At 45.8% G+C, this 21,444-nt stretch overlaps 2 protein-coding genes and 1 long non-coding RNA gene across 3 annotated transcripts in view; 2 read left to right on the top strand and 1 right to left on the bottom strand.

The window, feature by feature from the left end:
- Window positions 1–7,069: 7,069 nt before the first annotated feature.
- On the top strand, window positions 7,070–8,141 carry LOC148100416 (uncharacterized). The gene is made up of 2 exons (XR_015719882.1): window positions 7,070–7,268; window positions 7,784–8,141. It is a non-coding gene; the product is annotated as an uncharacterized LOC148100416 (long non-coding RNA).
- A 9,493-nt stretch (window positions 8,142–17,634) lies between these two features.
- On the top strand, window positions 17,635–20,355 carry endog (endonuclease G). Its single transcript, XM_006809357.3, has 6 exons — window positions 17,635–17,836; window positions 18,919–19,112; window positions 19,403–19,544; window positions 19,620–19,729; window positions 19,803–19,884; window positions 19,964–20,355. Exons 1-6 carry the CDS (start codon window positions 17,669–17,671, stop codon window positions 20,162–20,164), a joined length of 897 nt encoding a protein of 298 aa, XP_006809420.1. The 5' UTR covers window positions 17,635–17,668; the 3' UTR covers window positions 20,165–20,355.
- Window positions 20,294–21,444, bottom strand: part of LOC102791959 (uncharacterized) — a 10,494-nt gene continuing 9,343 nt past the window's right edge. Inside the window, exons 10-11 of the mRNA XM_087849610.1 lie at window positions 21,133–21,218; window positions 20,294–20,579 (exon numbers count right to left, since the gene is read on the bottom strand). Of these exons, the coding sequence (XP_087705736.1) occupies window positions 20,416–20,579; window positions 21,133–21,218 (250 nt within the window). The 3' untranslated portion in view covers window positions 20,294–20,415. The remainder of the gene's footprint in view (window positions 20,580–21,132; window positions 21,219–21,444) is intronic.

Genomic DNA, 21,444 nt, shown 5'->3' with positions numbered 1-21,444 from the left:
GCCCAGACCTGTCTCACCCTCCTCAGCTCATGGGAGACAGGGAGAGGGGTGGGCTCATCACTTACTGGCAGACAATCACATGGTCCAGGTTTCCTGAGCCCCTATTGGCCAACATCACCCTTACCTGGAACAAGAGTCTGGAGGTGGTCGATGACATTGTTGTTACCTTCGAATATGGCCGTCCAACCAGCATGGTGCTGGAGAAATCCATCGACAAAGGTGACTGGAAACCTGTTAAACACCTGTTCTGACTAATGTTTGAGAGATTTCCCTGAAACATTCTGCTGATCAACGTCACTGAAGAGTAATTAGCTGAGTGCAGAGTCTGAGGGGTATCATTCAGAAACCCTTGTCTCCTCTGATCCGTGGATGTGGGTGAAACAAAGTCATTTATGAAGCTTTTACAGATGGATTTTGTCTGGAGATGATTCTGAAACCAGGAAACAGGAAGTCACAAACACCGTGAACTGTCAAATAATCAGCGTTTGTGTTTCAGGTGTCACTTGGCAGCCGTATCAGTATTATGCCGACGACTGTCTCGAGGCGTTCGGCATGTCGCCCAAACGAGTCTCTGATTTAACACCAAGTAACATTACCCGGGTCATCTGCACCGAGCAGTACTCCCGCTGGGTCGGCGCTAAGGTCTGTAACTGGACCCTGATGCTGGTCCCGCACAGTATGCAGAACACATTTGTACAGCTTATATTTATTTGTGGTTATCTGAAACTTCTCCTCACCAACAGGAAGAGAAATCTGTGGTGTTTGAGGTGCGAGCTCGGTTCGGGGTGTTTGCTGGTCCAAAGCTGATCAACATGGATGCTCTGTACACTCGGATGGAGACCACAAAGGGACTCAGAGATTTCTTCACTTTCACCAACCTCCGACTGAGGCTCCTCCGCCCGGCACTGGGAGGAACCTACGTCCAGAGAGACAACCTGCTGAAATACTTCTATGCTATTTCCAACATTGATGTTTTTGCCAGGTAACCAACAAAGACCTACCATAATCGAACTATAACTCAGCAACAACTGGCTACATTCACAAATGAGACAAACACGTCCTTGCCCTGCAAAGACCAACATCCCTACTGGGTAACAAACTAAACAACCACAAACAAACACTAACGTACCATTTCAATGCCAAAACCAGTTAACCAACCTCTATATTACAACCAAGACGAGCCAAAAGCCAGCCATCATCATCAGGCGTTCCCCAACATTACAGCCAATCACAAAAAGTCATGTAGGGGGGCAGAACAGAGCAGGGAGGCCAGTTTAAGAGGATTAGGATTTGAGATTTTGGAAAGAAATTGGACTACATTCAGAAGAATTTTCTTTTAAAGCTTACCTGACATCAGGGGGGTTTCAGCAAGTTTAGACATACACAGAGGATCCATGGTCAAGCTGAACACTGTCACCATCTTGACATGACAAGCAACTCAACCAGTCCCACTGTAGACCCGCCCTAAATCCTGGCCTGCTTCGAGCAGGACAAACTGTTGTATTCAGTCAGACCTGAAAGTACTCACTGCTCAGATCGCCTGAGCGATCTGAAGGCTCGTACACTTCTGTCCAGTCAGACTCCTTCACAGCCAAGAGGAGTCACTCCCTGCTGGACATTAGAAAGAATGCAGGTTTAAGGAGCAGCGTCCATCTTAGTGGTCTAGTTTCAGGAGGAGGTTTCATATGAGTTGGTAAAAGTTCAGGTGAAGCTAAGCCCTTCTTTGTGTGTGTTTCTCAGGTGTAAGTGCAACCTGCATGCATCTCAGTGTGCGCTGCGCGATGCGACACTGCAGTGTGAATGTGACCACAATACGGCTGGACAGGACTGTCAGAGCTGCAGCCGAGAGTTCACATCTCGCACCTGGAGACCAGGATCATACCTGTCCCTGCCCAAAGGCACTGCCAATGCCTGTATGTAGCTACACATGCACACAGACACGCACCTGCAAACAGCAATATAAACTCTATACCTGTTTCCATTCATGTCCTTCTCAGGTGAAGCAACAGAACCTGCAGCCAGTAAGTACAGCTCAGCTGATTAGCTGCCTTAACTGTCTGTCTGCTCACCTGTCTGTGTTGCATCATGGCACTTTACACTTGTAAGCAACTGTGTGTTTCTGTGCAGCTTGTCTAAGGTGAGCTTTTAGCAGCTGAATTCACGTCACATTACATCATCCCCGTCAGTCACACGATAGCAGTCTACAAGGAAAATTGGGATGTTAATTATGTAGTTAACAGATGAGCCGCTCATGCTCTTAGTCTGTGTAAGTTGTTTTAAGTTGCTAGTTGTCACACACACACACACTCATCCTAGGAGATGCAACCCTGACTGAATAGAAGATCAACAGATAAGCTATATAGATCAGTAGATCAGCTAGTGACTGATTTTTCTAGATCCGAGGAGTCAGCAGCTGAATTCTCAAATTTCTGGACAAATGTGATTCAAAGTTTCTGAGACTAAAGCACAGGGTGGAAACAGTCTGGGCTAAAGAGAGGATTTGTCCAGCAGTCTGTGGATTTAGCTGCATTAGAAATTGTTAGTGTCCATAAAGCCTCTGCAGGACACAGACCGGGTGTTTCTTACAATCACAGGAGATGAGATGTGGCTGGATGGGGTGCAACAGACTCCAAACTAAACCCAATGTTATGGCCTCAGCACCCTAAGCAGGCAGGACCAGAGATAATAACCCCATATCTGTTGACTGCTGATGAGCCATGGCAGAGATCAGGTGACTGAGGATGAGCTAGATGTATAAAACCCAAACTGCACGAACTTTGAGATCCAGGTTCAGTTGCAAAAGGAGCCTCTGAGCTGTGGTTCATTGTACAATGTTGACCTGTTGATGGTGTGAACAAATCTGTATAATTTCTAAAATAGCGCTGCTGTTCAGACTGTTAGGGGACAGGTACAAACATGTTGAGATTTGGGGTGCTGAGAAGGAGGCTTAGTCTCAGATTTAAAGACAGGACTTGAAGAAAATAAGCATCAAGACTAGAAGATTAATGACTCAAATGGTTTCTGTTGTTGGTTAGGGATTGCATGAGGGATGGGGGTTGATTGCAGTTCCACTAAGACCAGGTTTTGGTGTCCAGGGAGGCCTTTGAGAGCAGGTGGTTTACTCTGGAGTCTGTCAGCCTGACCATCTGCGTGGCTGTTATGAATATGTTCATTTATTGCACTCCCTTTCATTAAAACCTCCCTGGAGTCTCTTAGCTGTAAAAAGATATTTTTTTCATTCTTTTTTCTGGTTTGGCTTCATGGTGGGACACACACAGCTCACCAGTTTATTTTTACAGCCAGAGAATTAGACTGGAAAGCCCCAGTACCCTGTTCTGCAGACTGTAGAGAAAAGATTACTAAAGAGACGTAACTCTTCTTCTCTGACAGCAGGTGGTGACTCTAACTCTGAAGCATCTGATAGACCTGCCACATCAGATGGAGTGACTGACAGTACTACTACTGCTACTATTACTGCTGTACCTGAGAGCAGGACGCCAACCGACACAAATACTGCTGTTGGCATTACTACAACCACAACTGACAGAACTACTACAGCTACTGTTCCTACTAAAACTGACTTTGGTACCCCAGCTGACAGTACTACTACTACAACTATCAGTGACAGTAGTACAGCCACTTATACTGTAACTGACAGTACTACTACTACAACTATCAGTGACAGTACTACAGCCACTTATACTGTAACTGACAGTACTACTACTACAACTATCAGTGACAGTACTACAGCCACTTATACTGTAACTGACAGTACTACTACTACAACTAGCAGTGACAGTACTACAGCCACTTATACTGTAACTGACAGTACTACTACTACAACTAGCAGTGACAGTACTACAGCCACTTATACTGTAACTGACAGTACTACTAAAACTGATAGTAATACAGCTTTGAGTACTACTAACCGCATGACTGATAAGACTTTGAATGACCCAACTTCTCCTAAAGACATTCCTTTGACTACATTCATGTACACATTAATGTCTGATAACAGCACAGAGGGTCCTCTTATGGTTTCAGCTGATATTTCTACTAATACTGGAGGCAATTCAAGTACCAGTACATACATGACTGACTCTAGTACTGTGACTTACTTTACTAGTAGTAATGATTCAGCTGACCTTCCTTTAACTGCTATGGACTCTACCTCAACACTCATAACTGGTACAGTAGTTCTTACTGCTGTCCGTAGTACTATTAGTACTACAGGTTCTGTTGCCTTTACAGACTCATTCAGTACAGCTGGACCTACCACAGACACAGCTCCACCCAACACTCCACGTCTGAAGACTGGAGAAAAACCACCTCCCAGAGTACTAGACAGTACCACCAGCCGTCCTACTAGTACCACCCCCACTGTCCAAGGCAGCAGTACTGACACTGGAGGGTCTATCTCTGACCCACTGGGTCCACCCTATAACTCCACTTCAGACTTTGGTGTGCTTGGGACTGATATATCGAAGGTGGTGACCAGTGCTGTGTCACCTACTGTCGCAACACCATCAGCTGGAATTCTGCCTCTAACAACCATCCCAGAAACGTTTTCCCCAGGTGACGGGTCTCAATCTGAAGACTTTCTCCCCACTGGATCTGTCCGTATCAGTCAGGCTGGAGATACTCTCTTTACAACAAAACGTGATGGAATTTTTCTTCGTCCTGATATACCTCCTCTGGCTGTACCTCCTCCAGATCTACCACTGGAAGCTCCCTCTGTGGATATACCTTCTGCTCTTAATGAAGCCCTTCCTGATGTAATTTCTCCTGATGTTTTACTGGATGTACTATCTCCGGATACACTTTCTCCTGATGCATCATCTCCAGTTACACTTACTAATAATGTACAGCTACCAGAAATGCCCCCTCTTGATCTATCATCTCCAGATACACTCACTCCTGATGAAATAGTTCCTTTTGTTCCAACCCCCAATGTACTGTTTCCAGATGCACCATCTCCTCCTGCTTTATCTTCCCTCAATGTTCCAGCTCCTGATGGAGCTCCTACTGATATATCTTTCCTTGAGGTACCTACTCAAGAACTTCCTCGTCCTGATCTCTCTCTGGAAGGACCACCTCCTGACATACCTGCTCCTGATGTACCTCTTCCCGACCCGCCTTCTCGTAATGTATTTCCTCCCGATACACCTCCTCCTGACCTACCTTTTCCTGATCCACCTTCTCCAGATGTACTTCCAGATGGGCCATCCACTAAGACACCAGATACTTCAGTAGATTTTTCTCCTCCTGATGTACCTTCTCCTGATGGGGCATCTCCAGAAATACGTCCTCTTGATGCTACCCCTCCAGCTCCAGATATTCCTGTGGACTCCGTGTTGCCTCCCTATGGAGGTGGTCCTGTATCAGACACAAAGTCCGCTACTATAGATCAGTCTGACCCTGCTGGTGATTTAGCACCTGTTGACTTTACCTTCCCAGTTCCAGAAAACCCAAAGTCAGCTGGCCCTGGACAAGATTCAGGATCCGATTCTCAGCCCATGCCTGTGGTTGAACCTGGCAATGTTTCAAGTGACAATATTGAAACGCCTGGATCTAATTCTATCAATGCTGGACAGGAATCTTTTGCAGTAAAGCAAGGCAGAGGAGAGACAGGAAATGAAAAATCTGAATCAAGTGGTCCAGATTCTTCTGTGCCATACAGAAACATTCCTAATGTGGATCCAAGAGTGGATCCAGGCAGTGAGAATCCTGCAGTAGATTCTACAGCAAACAAAAAGGAAAGAACGTCTTCTGGAGAGGAATCTGTTGAACCATCAGGAGGGTTGAAGTTTGAGGAAAAGACAGACTCGAAACAAGAAATGACAAGAGAGGCAACAAAGGAAAAAGGTACAAAAACAACAGATTAGGATTCACAGTCAACAGATATTAGTGTAGAAAGTATCCTTGTTGTTAATAGATTACTCCACCCATCAACCCATCCATCCATGGTAAATGGACTGATTCTTATATAGCGCTTTTCTACTTTCCCGGAGTACTCAAAGCGCTCTATACAACATGTCACATTCACCCAATCACACCCATTCTCACAAGCACTGACTCTAAACTTAGTGCTTTCTAAGTACATGCACACAAATTCATACTCCGATGGAGCAACTTGGGGTTAGTATCTTGCCCAAGGGGAAGGTACTGTTTCCATGGCTGAAAGTTTCAGTGATTAAGTGGAACCTTTGGAGATTTCTCCATCATGACATGATTGGTCAGATTACTGACACTGGGCGGATTGTAGGTTTATGCAAATTTTGAAACCATTTTCTATTGAAGCATTAATGGCAGGTTTTTAGTGTGTTTTAGAAGAAATGTAAACAGAAAACATCAAAATTCTCATACAAATTAAGTATTTTATTTTCTTTTTGAACCAAGCAGTGCCTGAAGCCAAAGAGGAAACTAAAGAAAAATCTAAAGCCGAAGGAGAGAAGGAGAAAGAGGACAAAGGCTATGAGAAGAAAGGTACAGAAGGCAGTCACTGTACTGCCATACTGCCACCTACTGGCAGGTAGTAGTAATGTAACCCTCGTGGTAAAAATCCTAACAGGATGAATAGATCCAGTAAATGTTGTGCTGATCCCTAATTGGTAGATCATGCAGTGGTGACCCTGACTTCATATTGCCATGCTTACTGGTTACGCACCTGGTTTTGTGTCTGAAGCAACCCAGAAGATCCTGATTCCAGGAGGACCAAAGTTCAGTCAGCTGTCCAAAATTGCCTATGTGAGCTTCCAGGGTAAGACCTCTGTGTTCCACCCATTGACTGTAGAAAACATGGACGAGCGTCAGCTCCCCAAAAATGAAGCCAAAACGTCTCTATCGCCCCCTGGTGTCTGGCTGCAGTATAGGTCATAAACCCCGCCTCCTCCATGTTAGCGGATGGGACTGGGGTCAGACTAAAATAAATTAATTCTCCTCAGATAATTTTTTTCCAAAGATTCTTTCTTTTGTTTTCAATATTTGCTCATTTATGTCCAAGGGGTCTCCTTTCCCATAAGTTTGATTCTAATTCCTACCGCGGTGATGTTAAATTGGGGTGAAACGTCATCATAGCAGCTTTGACTGGCAGCTGCAGTCACAGAGAAACTTGCGTATCTCTGTTCGGGAATAGCAGATAGAGCGTAGGCTCTGAGAGGACGCCCAGCGTTTACGCTACGAAAACACGACCGAGTGTTTTAACCTGACAGCCTGAGGTGTTCTTCAGTAAACTGGACTACCCGACAGAAGGACCCGAGGCTTTTTCGGTAAGTTAAACGTGTTTGTAAGCTAATCCGTAACTACCGTCCTTAGCTAGCTCCTGAGACCTAGCTAGCTAAGATGAGCACTCGGCTGTCGGGGGAACTTGTTTTGTAAAGTTCGTTTAGCTAATCCGTGCAGGTGAATGAATCAAGAGAAACGCTCCGGGCTGCTCAGTCACTAATTATCGTTACTGTACTTTTATTACAAGTATTATACTGTAAAAGCAACAGGCTGCACCCTGCTGCAGCTCCTGTGCAGAGCTGAATATTAAATATGTGCAAACAACAGCATGTTTTCAGTCTCCACATGTGTAAAGACAATAACGCCATTTTTTTAAGCTTGTACTTCAGTAACTCCTCATTAATCTGTAACTATGGATTAAACTGTAGAGCTGAAAAAATGTAAGAGAAGAGCTTCAGATCCTGAGTGTGTGAGGACAGAAGAATCAGCTTTATTTCAGATGTAAGAGATAAATTTTATAATTCAGTTTGTGATGGTTCTGTTGTCTTTGTGATTACAGGAGCTGCCCTCAGATTCAGACCTCAGCACCACCCAGTGACAGCAGATCATCCAACATGTTCACATGTTAACTGCAAAATGAACTGATGAAAACAGTGCAAAGGTTAAAGTACCACACGTGCTGTAGTGAAAGCTGCAGCTTTATTGATAAAGTTAAAGACAAAAAAACAAAAGGATTAATCACTCATGTAACTGTGTCACTATATATCAGCATTAACAGGACCTCAGTTTGGTGTTTCACAAAGCTGCTGATCTCAGACCTGCACAGCTTCTGTTTTAAACACTTGATGTACTCAGCTGCATGAAGAGCAGATGAGATTTTCTCTAACACAATTAAATAAAACCTGATGAAGGTCAAAGGTCGTCACTTGTATGTTGAACTACAAACTTGTCATCTGGAATTCTTTCACAGTTTTTTGCAGATAGTGTGTTATTTACCATAAAGTGATTCAGAGTTATTCATACCAGAGTAACCAGAGAGGATCATATATTTTTAAATATATAACTTTCTACAGGACTGAATATAATATCTTTATATAAAAGTCTGGAGCCTCTGGGGAGTATCTGAGTATTTATAACATTACACAAAGCAAAGGTCTCATCACAGTGTTGATGAAATGCTGGGTTTATCCATCTCCTGGGGCGGGCCTACAGAGGAGTGCTGAAGATTTCCCTGTGAGGGAGCTGCTGGTGAAGATCATGAGTCCTGCTTGATCAATGCCATGAGCTTCAGTCTTCCTGGTGTTTCTTAAATGATGCCTCTTACAGCGGGTCAACAGAACATCTGGCACAGGACAGCTGTGATGAAAGAAGTTTCTCCAAACCTCTGGACCCAGAAACCCAGCTTGGTCCTGATGGTCTCCCTCACTAGTTTCTCTCCAGGGTGAATGTAGCTGTTGATATAATATGGACTCTATTATTAAATGAAAAGAACAAATTAGACTACACTACTGAAACCTGCTGCTGTTTTTAAAGTCTCCATGTTACCAGGCTGTAGAGGGCTCTGAAGATTTAAACAGATTTAGATCCATTACACTCACAGTCTTATGTTAAAATCTCAAAGGACAGCATTATATTTTTGATATTAACAGTAACTCTGGGCCTCTGTGGAGTGTGCAGCTGATCTCATCGCTGTCTAAAAATGGATAAAAAAAAACATAAGTGTTGAAGACTATTAAGAGTAGCAGGTGTGTAGCATCGCTAACTAGCTAGCAACAAGCCTTCAACACATTGCGTATGCTAGCGGCTAATCTAGCAAACAAATTAATAACAGAGTGATTTTAGATGTTGTAGAACTATAAGATGATGAGCTGTGTGTCTTTTTCATAACAGTGACATGGTTGTATTTACCTTAATTTAACGAGTCGTCAGTCGCAGTAAACCAGCTAAAAACTGGAGTAGCCGGGCTACGTAAAAAGTGTAGGGGGCGTGTTTCCGGCCATGTCCAGCGGGTGTGTGGGCGGGAGCGTGGCGCAGTCGCTCCACCTCAAGTCACTACTGCGCAGACTCTGGCTCCAAAAATGCAAGATGGCAGCCTCCACAAGTGGGATATTTTGGCTTCATTTTTGCACAATGGGAGGAGGCGCTGTGGCGTCGTCCATGTTTTATGGTTTTATACAGTCATTGGTCCCACCCTATACCTGACCCCACCCACCAAACAGACCTCGCACTGAAATAGACTCCTCCCCTAACCACCTCCAGATACACTGATGGTGTCCAGAAATTTTTTTTCACAAATTTAAGTAGACACTGACTCCTTCCTATCAGCACCCCGCCCCTCCTTGCTCTAACTCCTCCCCCTTTATTTCACTACGTGCCATGATGACCACTAATAAAACAATGTCTCCCCATCAAAGTTCATGTTGTGTCATCAATCTATGTTTGATGTCCGGTGGGTGTGGGTGGGGCTGTGGGTGGTCCTTCTCTGAACACGTGTGTGTGTGTGTGTGTGTGTGTGTGTGTGTGTTTCCTTCAGACTGTGAGTGTAATGGTCACTCCAACCGCTGCAGCTACATCGACTTCATCAACGTGGTCACATGTGTGAGCTGTAAACACAACACGCGGGGGCAGAATTGTCAGTACTGTCGCCTTGGTTACTACCGAAACGCCTCGCTGCCGCTGACTGACGAGAACGTCTGTGTTGGTCTGTAACATGCACACAAACGCACAGACAGCTCAATGTGAAGTTAGAAACCTGTAAACATCTAAAGGTTGAACCGTGGCTCTGGTCTCGAGCTCTATGACAACCAGGACGAACATGTAAAACTGAGAAATCTCCTCAGATGTCTTCACACAGCTCTGACTTTATAAGATACCAAAGTGCATTCTCATCAAATGGCAGCACAGTGTCCCACAGGTCAGAAGCTGTCTTATCACATTAGTTTATGTTGATATCTCACAGTGAGTAACCCATCTGAGCCAGACCTAAAAGGTAGAATGGAGATCATTTATCTTTCAGGAGCAGGACCACACCTCTGCACACGCCCCGCCCTGTCTATAAATGACCAACCCCACTGCCGCACTGTGGCACTACGAGCTATTCATACGCATTTTTGTCAGTATGTGGGGATCTGCCCAGGAGCCGCTGCCAGTTCCCAAACCACAGCTCAATTCATGCTCACACCATCCACTGTTATCTACAAAAACACAATCTGTTACGTCCCGGTCTAGGAATACAGGAGCGCAACATGAGGGTTAAAAGGAAAGTGACCCCGCCCCGCTCCCCAGAGCCATATCCAGAAGCCAGTTTACAGGTTAAGGTGCTTTCATTGCTACAAATACTGAAAACTTTAACTCTGGGGTGAACACAGGCCAAAATAACAAACAAAGCAAGCTATTCCAAACAGGGAGGTGCTACCTAAACCCTGGGAGAAACAAAAACCAACTCCCTGATTTAATAAACAAGAGCAAAAAGTACAGAAATAATAAGGCAGCTTCAGTGCAGTATCTACAACCTACACACAAAACTTAATGATTCTCACACACGGACGTTTATCAAAGATGAAGCCGAGGATGGTCTGCTGCTGGAGAGGGTTTTTTAAAGCAGGCATTTGGCACAGGACACACGGATCCATCCAAACACCGTGATGCAAAATATGGGCGGGGCCGTAACACTGTCCCACCTGAGGATGTGGTCCCAGCTAGTGAATAGATAGATGCTCTATTGATCCCACAGGGGAAATTGTTGTGTTACAGCAGCATGACAAAGAGGGAAAATGGTGACTCCACAATAAACAACAAATAACACAGTTGGAGTGCCACAGGTGAGGCCTTAGACTATGACAGAGCACAGGAATTTATATCTTTTTACATTTACAACAGCGACACAAACAAAAGTAAGAATGAAGTCAGCAGCAGGAAGAGTCAGACTGACGTTGTGCAAACTGCATGAATACTTCCTGTTTACACTGCACATGTGACGTGTTTGGGATGTTGTGTCCTCAGAGTGCGCGTGCCACGCAGACGGCAGCGTGTCTCCTAGATGCTTGGACTCGGGTCTTTGTCAGTGTAAAGACGGAGCCACGGGGAGGCGCTGTGACTCCTGTTTACCTGGATACACCTGGAGAGGAGGCGGGGCCGGCTGCACAGGTACACAGAGGGGCTGAATATGATGCGCCTCATGTTATCGATGAGCTAATTGGTGATCGATGATCTTTCACCATCAGCAAACGTGTGCGACAGTGAGCGTTTGGTCTGTCGGAATGGAGGAACCTGCGTCGACTTCCTGCGCTGCATCTGTCCTGAAAACTTCACAGGTAAACACAGCTCAGGTGGTGCAGGTGGGTTGGGAGATGCAATGATGTCACAGAACAACTTGATGATGCCACGTGCCCCTTCAGGTTTATTCTGCGAGCAGAGGGTGTGTCTGAAGAAGAACGGCTGCCTGGAGAACGCTGAGGACTCCGCCTCCTCTCTGGCGTCACACCTTTACCTGCTGACCTTCGGTCTGATCACCGCCACTTTCTGCTGACCCCGCCCCCAGGCACAATGTCCCATAATGACATCACCTGGGACGACGCGATTGCAACCAAATGTTTTTCCCTGAACTTCATGTTTTTTTACGTTGTCGTACAGGATATTACATCACAATCTTATGACATCACATAAGGCCCTGCACGCTAGGACGATCATCACATTATAATTTTAGGAGATCAACAACAGGTCACTTTAACCTGACAAATCAGAGACAGCCGAACTCTGCAGGGACAGAGCTGCCTCAACCCTGCTCCCCTCCAGCCCGTCCTCTCCACATCGTCTTCTCCACCTCGTCCTCTCCACCTCGTCCTCTCCACCTCGTCCTCTCCACATCGTCTTCTCCACCTCGTCCTCTCCACCTCGTCCTCTCCACATCGTCTTCTCCACCTCGTCCTCTCCACCTCGTCCTCTCCACATCGTCTTCTCCACCTCGTCCTCTCCACCTCGTCCTCTCCACATCGTCTTCTCCACCTCGTCTTCTCCACATCGTCCTCTCCACCTCGTCCTCTCCACCTCGTCCTCTCCACATCGTCTTCTCCACCTCGTCCTCTCCACCTCGTCCTCTCCACCTCGTCCTCTCCACATCGTCTTCTCCACCTCGTCTTCTCCACATCGTCCTCTCCACCTCGTCCTCTCCACCTCGTCCTCTGAATAATAAAGGTGTATCTTATCTCCCCCTCCTCCTGTGCGGTTCAAGGACTAACTTGTACGGATGAAGCTCTACAAAAACGTCGTCACCCATACTGCACTTGGAGCTCTGACTGGTGCATACGTCTGAAGATCAAACTGGGTGAAATCAGCTGATCAATAAAGTCACGTGTCCTCTCTATTTCATGTGGAAATGTGATGAAGATTATTGACAAAGCTGCTGATCGCTCGCCCAGCTGCAGCATTGATAAATGGTGATTCTCTTTTTGTGGCAACATTTTAGCTTCATACCTTTTTTAAAAATATATATTTATGTTTGATATTCCCAAAGGTTGATTCTGTTCATCAGTGGGAGAAACGTTTCGTCACTCATCCAGGTGACGTCCTCAGTCTCAGCTGACTGCAGTTTTCCCCAAACCTTATAAACAGTACACAGTACAGAACTAAAAAACTAAACTAATACCAAAAACTGGTCCACCCCAAGGGTCGGGTCTCCCGACACAGAGTAACATAGTGTAGCTGTTAAATGCAGGAGGATTGCCAGGATTTATACTTCGGGGAAACCAAACAACCCCTGGCTTAGAGGATGGCACAACACAGAAGAGCCACCTCGTCAGGCCAGGACTCTGCAGTCTGTTTACACCTGCAGGCCAGTGGACACTCTTTCAATGATGAGGATGTAACATCATGGACAGGGAGGAGCACTGGTTTGAGGGCGGAGTCTTTCCCTTTCATTTACGTGAAAAGGGAAAGCCCATCTCTGAATCGAGGAGGGGGCCTAAGGGTCCATCTGTCACCATCTTACAATGCTGTGATTGCAGCCAGATTTAAACCCAGTGGGAGGTTTAAATCTGGGACTCTCCACCAATTGGACCCTTAGAACTGAAGAAGCTTCTCGGATGAGAGGTGAAACGTCTTCAAGCAACTCAAGAAGTCCAGACGCTTTTCTTTGCAAGCTCCTTAGACGACGATGACCTGGATGACTGAGAACCTTCACAGACACACCTGGATGATTGAGCATGCATTAATGTGTTTTCTATTGTGTTATATTTTATTATTTGTATTAATACTGACATGTTTCATTATATGAAACCCATTATGGTGAAGCTCAGGGATAGATAAGATAGTAATTACAGGTAGTTTTCTTAAACATGGCCTCTGATTGTGTTCCACCCTGTTAGGGACGTTTACATATAGACCAGAAATAAACATGTAAATATTGATCAATAGTGTCTTTAGACAAAGTATGTCCCTTTTGGTAATATAATGTTTTATTCTCTGTAACAAGTTATTTAATAACATATACCACAGGTCTGTATTATACAAAAACCAGTTTATTTTAACCCATGTTTCCCGACAGCATGGAAAATACTTGCAGTTTTAAAAACATACATATTTGTGCATTTAATGTTCCCGTCTTCTCAACTTGGCACAAACATTTTCACAACGCTTATTGGTACTGTTCAGTAATCTTTTTCATTTCAAAAAAACATTTTTCCAAACAGGATGGAGCAGAGCACGTTCCATTACCTGGTTGGTATTGTTAATGATAAATGGTTGGATTGGGAATTTAAAATAGGGTAATAAAGAAAACACATTAGTTCTTATGGAGTCTTTTATTAGGTTTATTTTGACATACGATTAAATTGACAGCTTGTGAAGGTGGAGAGACAGGGTGACTGGCCATCCTACCGGTGTCAGAGAAGAGCCAAAGTTAGAGCTGTTTACAGTTAATCATCTGCCAATAACCTAAACATGTGTGAAATGAGAACTTATAAAGGTACTCACCTGTCCTGGTTGCTTCTTGCAGGATGAGGAGCAAAAGCGTGAAAGCTGCTCAATCACCTGTTTAAGAGCTCTTAAGTGTGTCAGGTTAGGGAGTGTGGTTAAAGAGGGTTTAATTTAGATAGTGATGGGTGAAGCTTATGTTATTGGTTTGTTTATAGTACGTGTTGGAAATATGTATATGTTTGTTGTGTGCTTTAATGTTATTGTATGTTTGTTTGTGTGGAGGGTTATGTTTTCATGTTGGTTAGTTAACCCCCACACTGGGGCTCACCTGAAAAGGTAGAGTATAAAAGGAAGCCATTCTGTTTAGTTGTAGTTAGTGTTTGTGCTGTTGTCATACTCCTTCATTAATAAAGTGCCAATCCATGGATGTCTTTTACTCCAGTCTCGCGTCATATTATTGGACAGAACCTCAGTAAACATCTACGGTTCATCTTTGGTTCTTATATATTTGTTCATTAAAAAGTACGTCAGAAACCAGAAACAAAAAATCATTAACAAAGAAAATAAAAATGCAAGCAGCTGTAAAATACCAGAATGGAACACACAACATCAAACATGAACAAGGACCAGTAACATAATTCAATACGCCACCTTTTTATGAAAGCACAGGTTGAAAAGTGGAACAAACCATTTAGGAATAGGTCCATACCATTAGCTTAGCACAGTTAGCAAGTTGTTTGCAAAAGTGAAGCAAAAATATCCTGAAAAAAAAAGTAAAGTGAGAGTGACAGTTGAATCTTACCTCATTTTCCTCCAAAAACAAATGATGTCACTTCCTGTGTTCTCCCACAGGGGCTGTAGTTTTTTTAAGGCAATAAAACACATGCTAACAGGGTGTAAAATTACTACTGGGACAAGTACTGTATGAAGAAAGAAGTAAATAAATTTTACCAGATTCAATTGCATAACAAAATAAAGTTTAGTATAGTCATCAAATGTGTGTGTGTGTATATAATAGAGAGAGAGAGAGAATAAATCCCCGCTCGCCCCTGCGGGCGTCTACCCTCCAAACTCGGTCCTCTACCAGAGGCCTGGGAGCTTGAGGGTCCTGCAGTATCTTAGCTGTTCCCAGGACTGCGCTCTTCTGGACAGAGATCTCCGATGTTGTTCCCGGGATCTGCTGGAGCCACTCGCCTAGCTTGGGAGTCACCGCACCGAGTGCTCCGATTACCACGGGGACCACCGTCACCTTCACCCTCCACATCCTCTCGAGCTCTTCTCTGAGCCCTTGGTATTTCTCCAGCTTCTCGTGTTCCTTCTTCCTGATGTTGCTGTCATTGGGAACCGCTACATCGATCACTACGTCTTCTTCTGTTTGTCTACCACCACTATGTCCGGTTGGTTAGCCACCACCATTTTGTCCGTCTGTATCTGGAAGTCCCACAGGATCTTAGCTCGATCTCCACCACCCTTGGGGGCATTTCCCATTTTGACCTCAGGACTTCCAGGTTATACTCGGCACAGATGTTCCTGTACACTATGCCGGCCACTTGGTTATGGCGTTCCATGTATGCCCTGCTGCTAGCATCTTGCACCCTGCTGTTATGTGCTGGATTGTCTCATCTTTACACAGCCTGCACCTGGGGTCTTGCCTGGTGTGATAGACCCCAGCCTCTATGGATCTTCTGCTCAGAGCTTGTTCTTGTGCTGCCATGATTAGTGCCTCTGTGCTATCTTTCAGTCCAGCCACTGGTAGGATTTCTGGATATCAGCCACCTCCTCTATCTGCCGGTGGTACATACCGTGCAGGGGCCTGTCCTTCCATGATGCACTCAGAGCTTTGGGGGTGCTGAGCACCCAGACAGCTGCCCAGCCAGTCAAGATAAACTTCTTCCCTCTGTCAGTCCCTGCATCCTTAAATGTCTCCAGTTGTCCCGAGTTCTCTCTGACTGTCTCCTTGGTGCATTTAAAGCCCTGTTCCTCCCTGTTCCTCTCTGTCCTCGTCGCCTGTTGTCTTCATCTCCATTATCAGTCATCATAATTTTACCATCTCTGTACAAGTCTTCAAACGTCTTTATTAAATCATAAGATTCTTAAATTCATCAAGTCTCTCTGTGCCTGGGTCCTCGTCACAAAACATGACGTCACTGTTTTGTACATTTTAACACAATTTAATCCCCACATTTGTGAAAGAAAAGCAAAACACTTTTTGAAAAGTTTGTAACAAAACCATCAAATCTGATAAAGGTTATTTAAATGCTGCAAAAGAAGAACTGATTGGAATAAAAAAATACACATCCTAACCTTAATTAGTGGGGAAGAATAATGAATGATGCTCATAGTGAGTAAAAAGTAAACTGAGTGCATGTTTGGGCAGGGATTCACTTTTAATGTGTCTGTATAATATAATACAGACACATTAAATACACTCCAAAAACAGAGGAGTCCTTATGATATACAAATGTACAAAATATTAATATTAATATAAATTATAGAGAGAGACAACAGGAGTTATAAGGCTAATTAGCATCCAGTCAGTTAGCTAGTTAGTACCTTGGGCTTAATATCAGCACATGCAAATAGGACAAAATAAGCAGCTTCTCTCCTCTCTTACTATGCTGCGAACCGTAGTAAAGGGACCTCTGGCTAATACGGTGGGTTCTGTGTCGGCTCGTAGCTGAAAACTAGCTTTACTTTGTTGTCTGGGTCAACTTTGCTAGCAGAGACAGAGAGAGGCGTTGAAAGGCTGCTCCAGCAGAACTTATTGTTTCAGAGGAAAACACGAACACGGTGTACAGTCGAGTCTTAATAGCTTACTTACAACTGGGCTACACTGCCCACGAGGCTTCAGGGCGATGCCTGTAACACTCTGCCTGTTGCCTTCTTATTAAGTTATTTTTTGAACAATAATTTTAAAAAATATTTCTTCATGTCAGTATGCGGGCTGCAAATAGAGGTGACGTGGGCCGTTAGATTGAGACACAAACATCAGAGCCTCTTAATGCGTGTTTTGTTTGGTTTCCACCGGCGTGGAAAGCAAAAACAGAGAGGGCACAGCCAAACATATGAAACAGGAAAAGACCGCTGTGTAATCCCTTTATTTCAGCAAAGTAACTGTATTCTGAATACCACCTTTTTAAACGGTAACAGAATACAGTTACTCATATTTTGTATTTTAAATAGGTAACGGTGGTTCATGTACTCTGTTACTTTCCAACACTGACTGTGGGACGCAATGAAATTGAAATTGAGGGTGTGTCAACAAAAAGGTGTGTAATAAATAATATTTGAAATGCATTTGATTTATGTTTAAAGAATGGCAAACAATCACATGATTTATGACTTTGTTGTACATATTTGGCACATTTGAGAAAAAAATCCCTGTAAGTGAAATATGTGGACACGAAATGCTGCACACACAGACAGGTAGACGCGCATGCGCCGTGTTACGCCGCACTGGCCACAGTTATTGCTTATTAAATACATTCCTGTGACGTCATCACAGCGCGTCACCAGCAGCTGACCCGGCAGCATGTGGCGGACCGGGGCGACCTTGGTGTTCGGAGCGGGACTCGGAGCGGCGGCGAGCCGTCTGTTGAGCGCCGGAGGCTGGCGTGAGGAGGGGGGAGCCGGCCTGATGAGCCGGGTCCCAGTCATCCCGGTACCGGGAGTCCCGACGGTGCAGGCATCAGAGCTGCAGGTGAGTGTGCGTGAGGTCATAGACTTCCGGCCATTTGCTTGTGTGTGCTCCAAAAGTGTCTTCTATCTAGCTTTCCTAACATCGTCTCCTTGACCCGATGAGGAAGTTAGGAGACGCTTAACGTCTCTGCTTAACGACGTGACGCCGGATCTCCGAAGTGTTAAAAACTACAACTTGCAGGAGACGGACTACAAAGCGCGCATCTCACTCTAGCTGTTTGTGAGACCCACAGCAGACCGGTTCTCCTGCAGCCTCCTCTCACTGATCTGCTGTTTTCACAGAAACCTGCGCTCCCGCTGGAGCCGCTGCTTCTCCCTGACCCTGCTGCTGTATGTCGGTCACTGCCGGTGCCGGTTCTACCTGTATTGCGCCCCGGGCGAACACTCCCTCTGGTATCTGTTTTGGACAGTGCTATCCTCTATGCTGTTGTATGCAGAGGCAGCAGGTTGAGCGAACCACTGAACCACAAGGCCAGCGCGCACCTCGCAAACGGAGGCGCCCTTACTCCCAGCAAATGGGCGATAGAAAACCGACCGGTGCCTGTGACATTCCCAGTATGTGCGGGCTGATGTCGGGGCAGCACGAGTACGAGCAACTTTATTTTTTCTTTTTTGCCGATGCCCGTGATGCCGCCGCGGGCAACTGCTGACAGCACATCCTCCTGTGACTGTCATGTCACAATCATTTGGCTCACTGGGTAAATGAAGTCCATGGTATGTTCTTCTATCTGGCTGCTGTGGAGCTCGTTTCCTCCATCATCACTGATCCAGCTGACCTGAAGCAAACATGAAGCTGCAACATAACAAAGGACGTCACTAATGATCACTGGGCTCATGCATGCTTCATGCAGCAGCAACTCAACAGGAAGTCGTTTTTATTCACTCAGGCTGTGACTTTAACAGCTGCTCATAAAACTGTGAATATATCAAAATGCAGTTAGAATCTGCTGCAGCAGCTCCTTCAGGTGTGTGCGTCTATAAAAACACTGAGGAAGAAGACGTTCATATACTCTGGATTATTGATCAATTAGTGGGAGGAGTCTCTGTTCCCGATTGGCTGATTGAGTGTGTCTCTGTGTCTAGGTGAGTCCAGGTAGCTCAGGAGCTGTGATGAAGTATGGCTTCCCCTCACTGGGCAACATCAAGACCAGAGAATCCTACGTCACCTCCTACGACCCCCGCACGCGCACTGCATCCTGGGTAATAGAGCGGCTAAACCCCGCCTCCCTGAGCGGACTGTCAGACAGGAAGTACTGCGAGTTCAAAGAGGATGACAGGTGCGACAGGAACAGGGCAGGTAAAGTTCATGTTCACATCAGTGTTCTCCCACCGGGCTGTGAAACACGGGGCTCGTGGGCCAGAACCGGCCCTCGTGAGGTGCGAGCTGGACTCTTTCTGCAGCTCCTGCTGAGACGCTGTAACAATCCAGCTGTGCGAGCAGAGCTGCAGATAAACACGTGACCTCAACTGTGGTCCGTGCAGGTTAACGACAGGTGAAGGACGTTCTTCTCTACCTGTGAAGTTGTTTGAATCCTAACGTGTAACATCTGTTTTCATTCATTGGCAGCGTTCACGCTCTCCACCGAGCGACCAACGACGACTACAAGGGGAGCGGGTTCGACAGGGGCCACCTGGCCGCAGCAGCCAACCACAAGTGGAGCCAGAAAGCCATGGACGACACGTTCTACCTGAGCAACGTGGCTCCACAGGTGAGACTTTTTACCTGCTCATCCAGAGTATTGATTACCCGATTGATTCTATAGATCTCTGGTGTTTGTGAGCAGAACCCTCACCTGAACCAGAACACCTGGAACAACCTGGAGAAACTCTGCCGCTCCCTCACCAAACGCTACCTCAACGTCTACGTCTGCACTGGCCCGCTCTACCTGCCCAGGTAACCTGCTGCCCATCCTTCTGTGATGACTGAGGGGAGGGGCTTGGGAATGACATTGTCAGGTGTGTTTCAGGCAAGAGGCTGACGGGAAACTCTACGTTCGATATCAAGTGATAGGACGAAACCACGTCGCCGTGCCGACACACTTCTTTAAGGTGAGGCTCACCCGCCGGATGATGTCAGCACTCTTGCCCGTCAGCTGGCGATAAGCTCACCTGTCCCATGTGCCCTCAGGTGCTGATCCTGGAGCAAGCAGACGGCAAGGGGGTGGAGCTCCGTTCATACGTGTTACCAAACGAACCTATCAGCGAGCAGGTTCCTCTGGAGCGTTTCCTGGTTCCCATAGAAACCATCGAGCGCACGTCGGGACTCCTGTTTGTGCCAAACATCATGAAGAGGACCGGCGGCGGCGTGCGGGCCATCGCTGACAGATGAGCTGCGTTACCCACAATCCTCTGCTTCAGACTTCCTGTGATCACAGATCAATAACGTTCGAACGTGTTTATGGACTTAATTATGTGAACTATTGGTGTGAGCATCGCTTCTGATCGAACAAACACAACATACCAAAACAATTTTATTTCATGTTACAAAGCACCTTCAAAATAAAAGTCTTCTTTTAACCCACTCCCCAGTGTTTTTATAAAGTCTGTCCACGGGGACGCCGCATGTTGATTGGCTGCAGGTCAGCTGTTGTCCAGCTCCACATCGTCACTGAGCTCGGAGAAGATGTCGGAGAGCTGATAAAGTCTCTCCTTCTCCTCCTCTTCCTGCGCCTCCTTGGGCTCGCACTTCTTCAGTCTCTCCTCCAGGACAGGGACGGCTCTGCTCTGCAGGAAGTCGATGATCTCTGAGAGACAAACGATTACCGATTACTGCAGGCTCACCTGAACACGACACTGAAACCTGAATTACTCTGAACAACTGAACCTGAGAGCTTGCATGCTGCATTCAGGTGCTCAATGAAAACTGGGAAATCTGAGGGGTGTACTAATGCAAGGACCACACATCCAGGCTTTGTTTGAGCCCCAGTCTGAGTAACGCCCGGGGTGCTCATCGCCTGTCTGTCCGCTCAGTTTGAGCTGCTCTACAGCTCAGCTGCTCCTGACCAGGTGAGCAGTTTAGTTACCAGTGTGATCGAACAGGTAAGAACACTTCAGAGGGGTCGGGCTGTCTCAGGTGCGCTCCGGTTCGATGCTCGACATGACTCGTTTGTGTGGTTTGGTTTTGGAGAACAGATTCGGCGTGCCCTCGTGTTTGTGTGGACGGAAACGCACTGCACACAAACAGGTGAGGTCACGTGACCCGACACTCGGGTCACGTGATCGAAACTACACTCGGGTTTAATCTGACAGTGCGACACAAACAGGAAGTGGAACACACACCAAGCTCGAGCTGCTCACCTGCGTACGACAAACTCGTCCAGTTTGGAACTCTGGAAACCTTCAACCTGTAAAACATCTTCTGGACACACATCGGCGTCACAGTCCTGAAACACACACACACACAGGTGTGACTCCACAATCCGGATGATGTGATATCCTCGTGTTGGTGTTGTTCCCAGATCATCATGAAAATGTTGTTCCAGGTTCAACACTGCAAGTGACCAATCACATTATTGTGACGTTATTCTTTTGCGCACCAACCCATTCGTGCATTTATGAAATTCCAATGTTGCAAGGACAATATCAGTTCTGCTTAGCGTTTATTAAAGG

Source organism: Neolamprologus brichardi, chromosome 12 (assembly GCF_056152115.1).
Source record: "Neolamprologus brichardi isolate AB-2024 chromosome 12, ASM5615211v1, whole genome shotgun sequence".
Taxonomy (NCBI): Eukaryota; Metazoa; Chordata; class Actinopteri; order Cichliformes; family Cichlidae; genus Neolamprologus; species Neolamprologus brichardi.
Note: the sequence above shows the minus strand (reverse complement) of the source record. Positions and strands in the feature narration are given on the sequence as shown.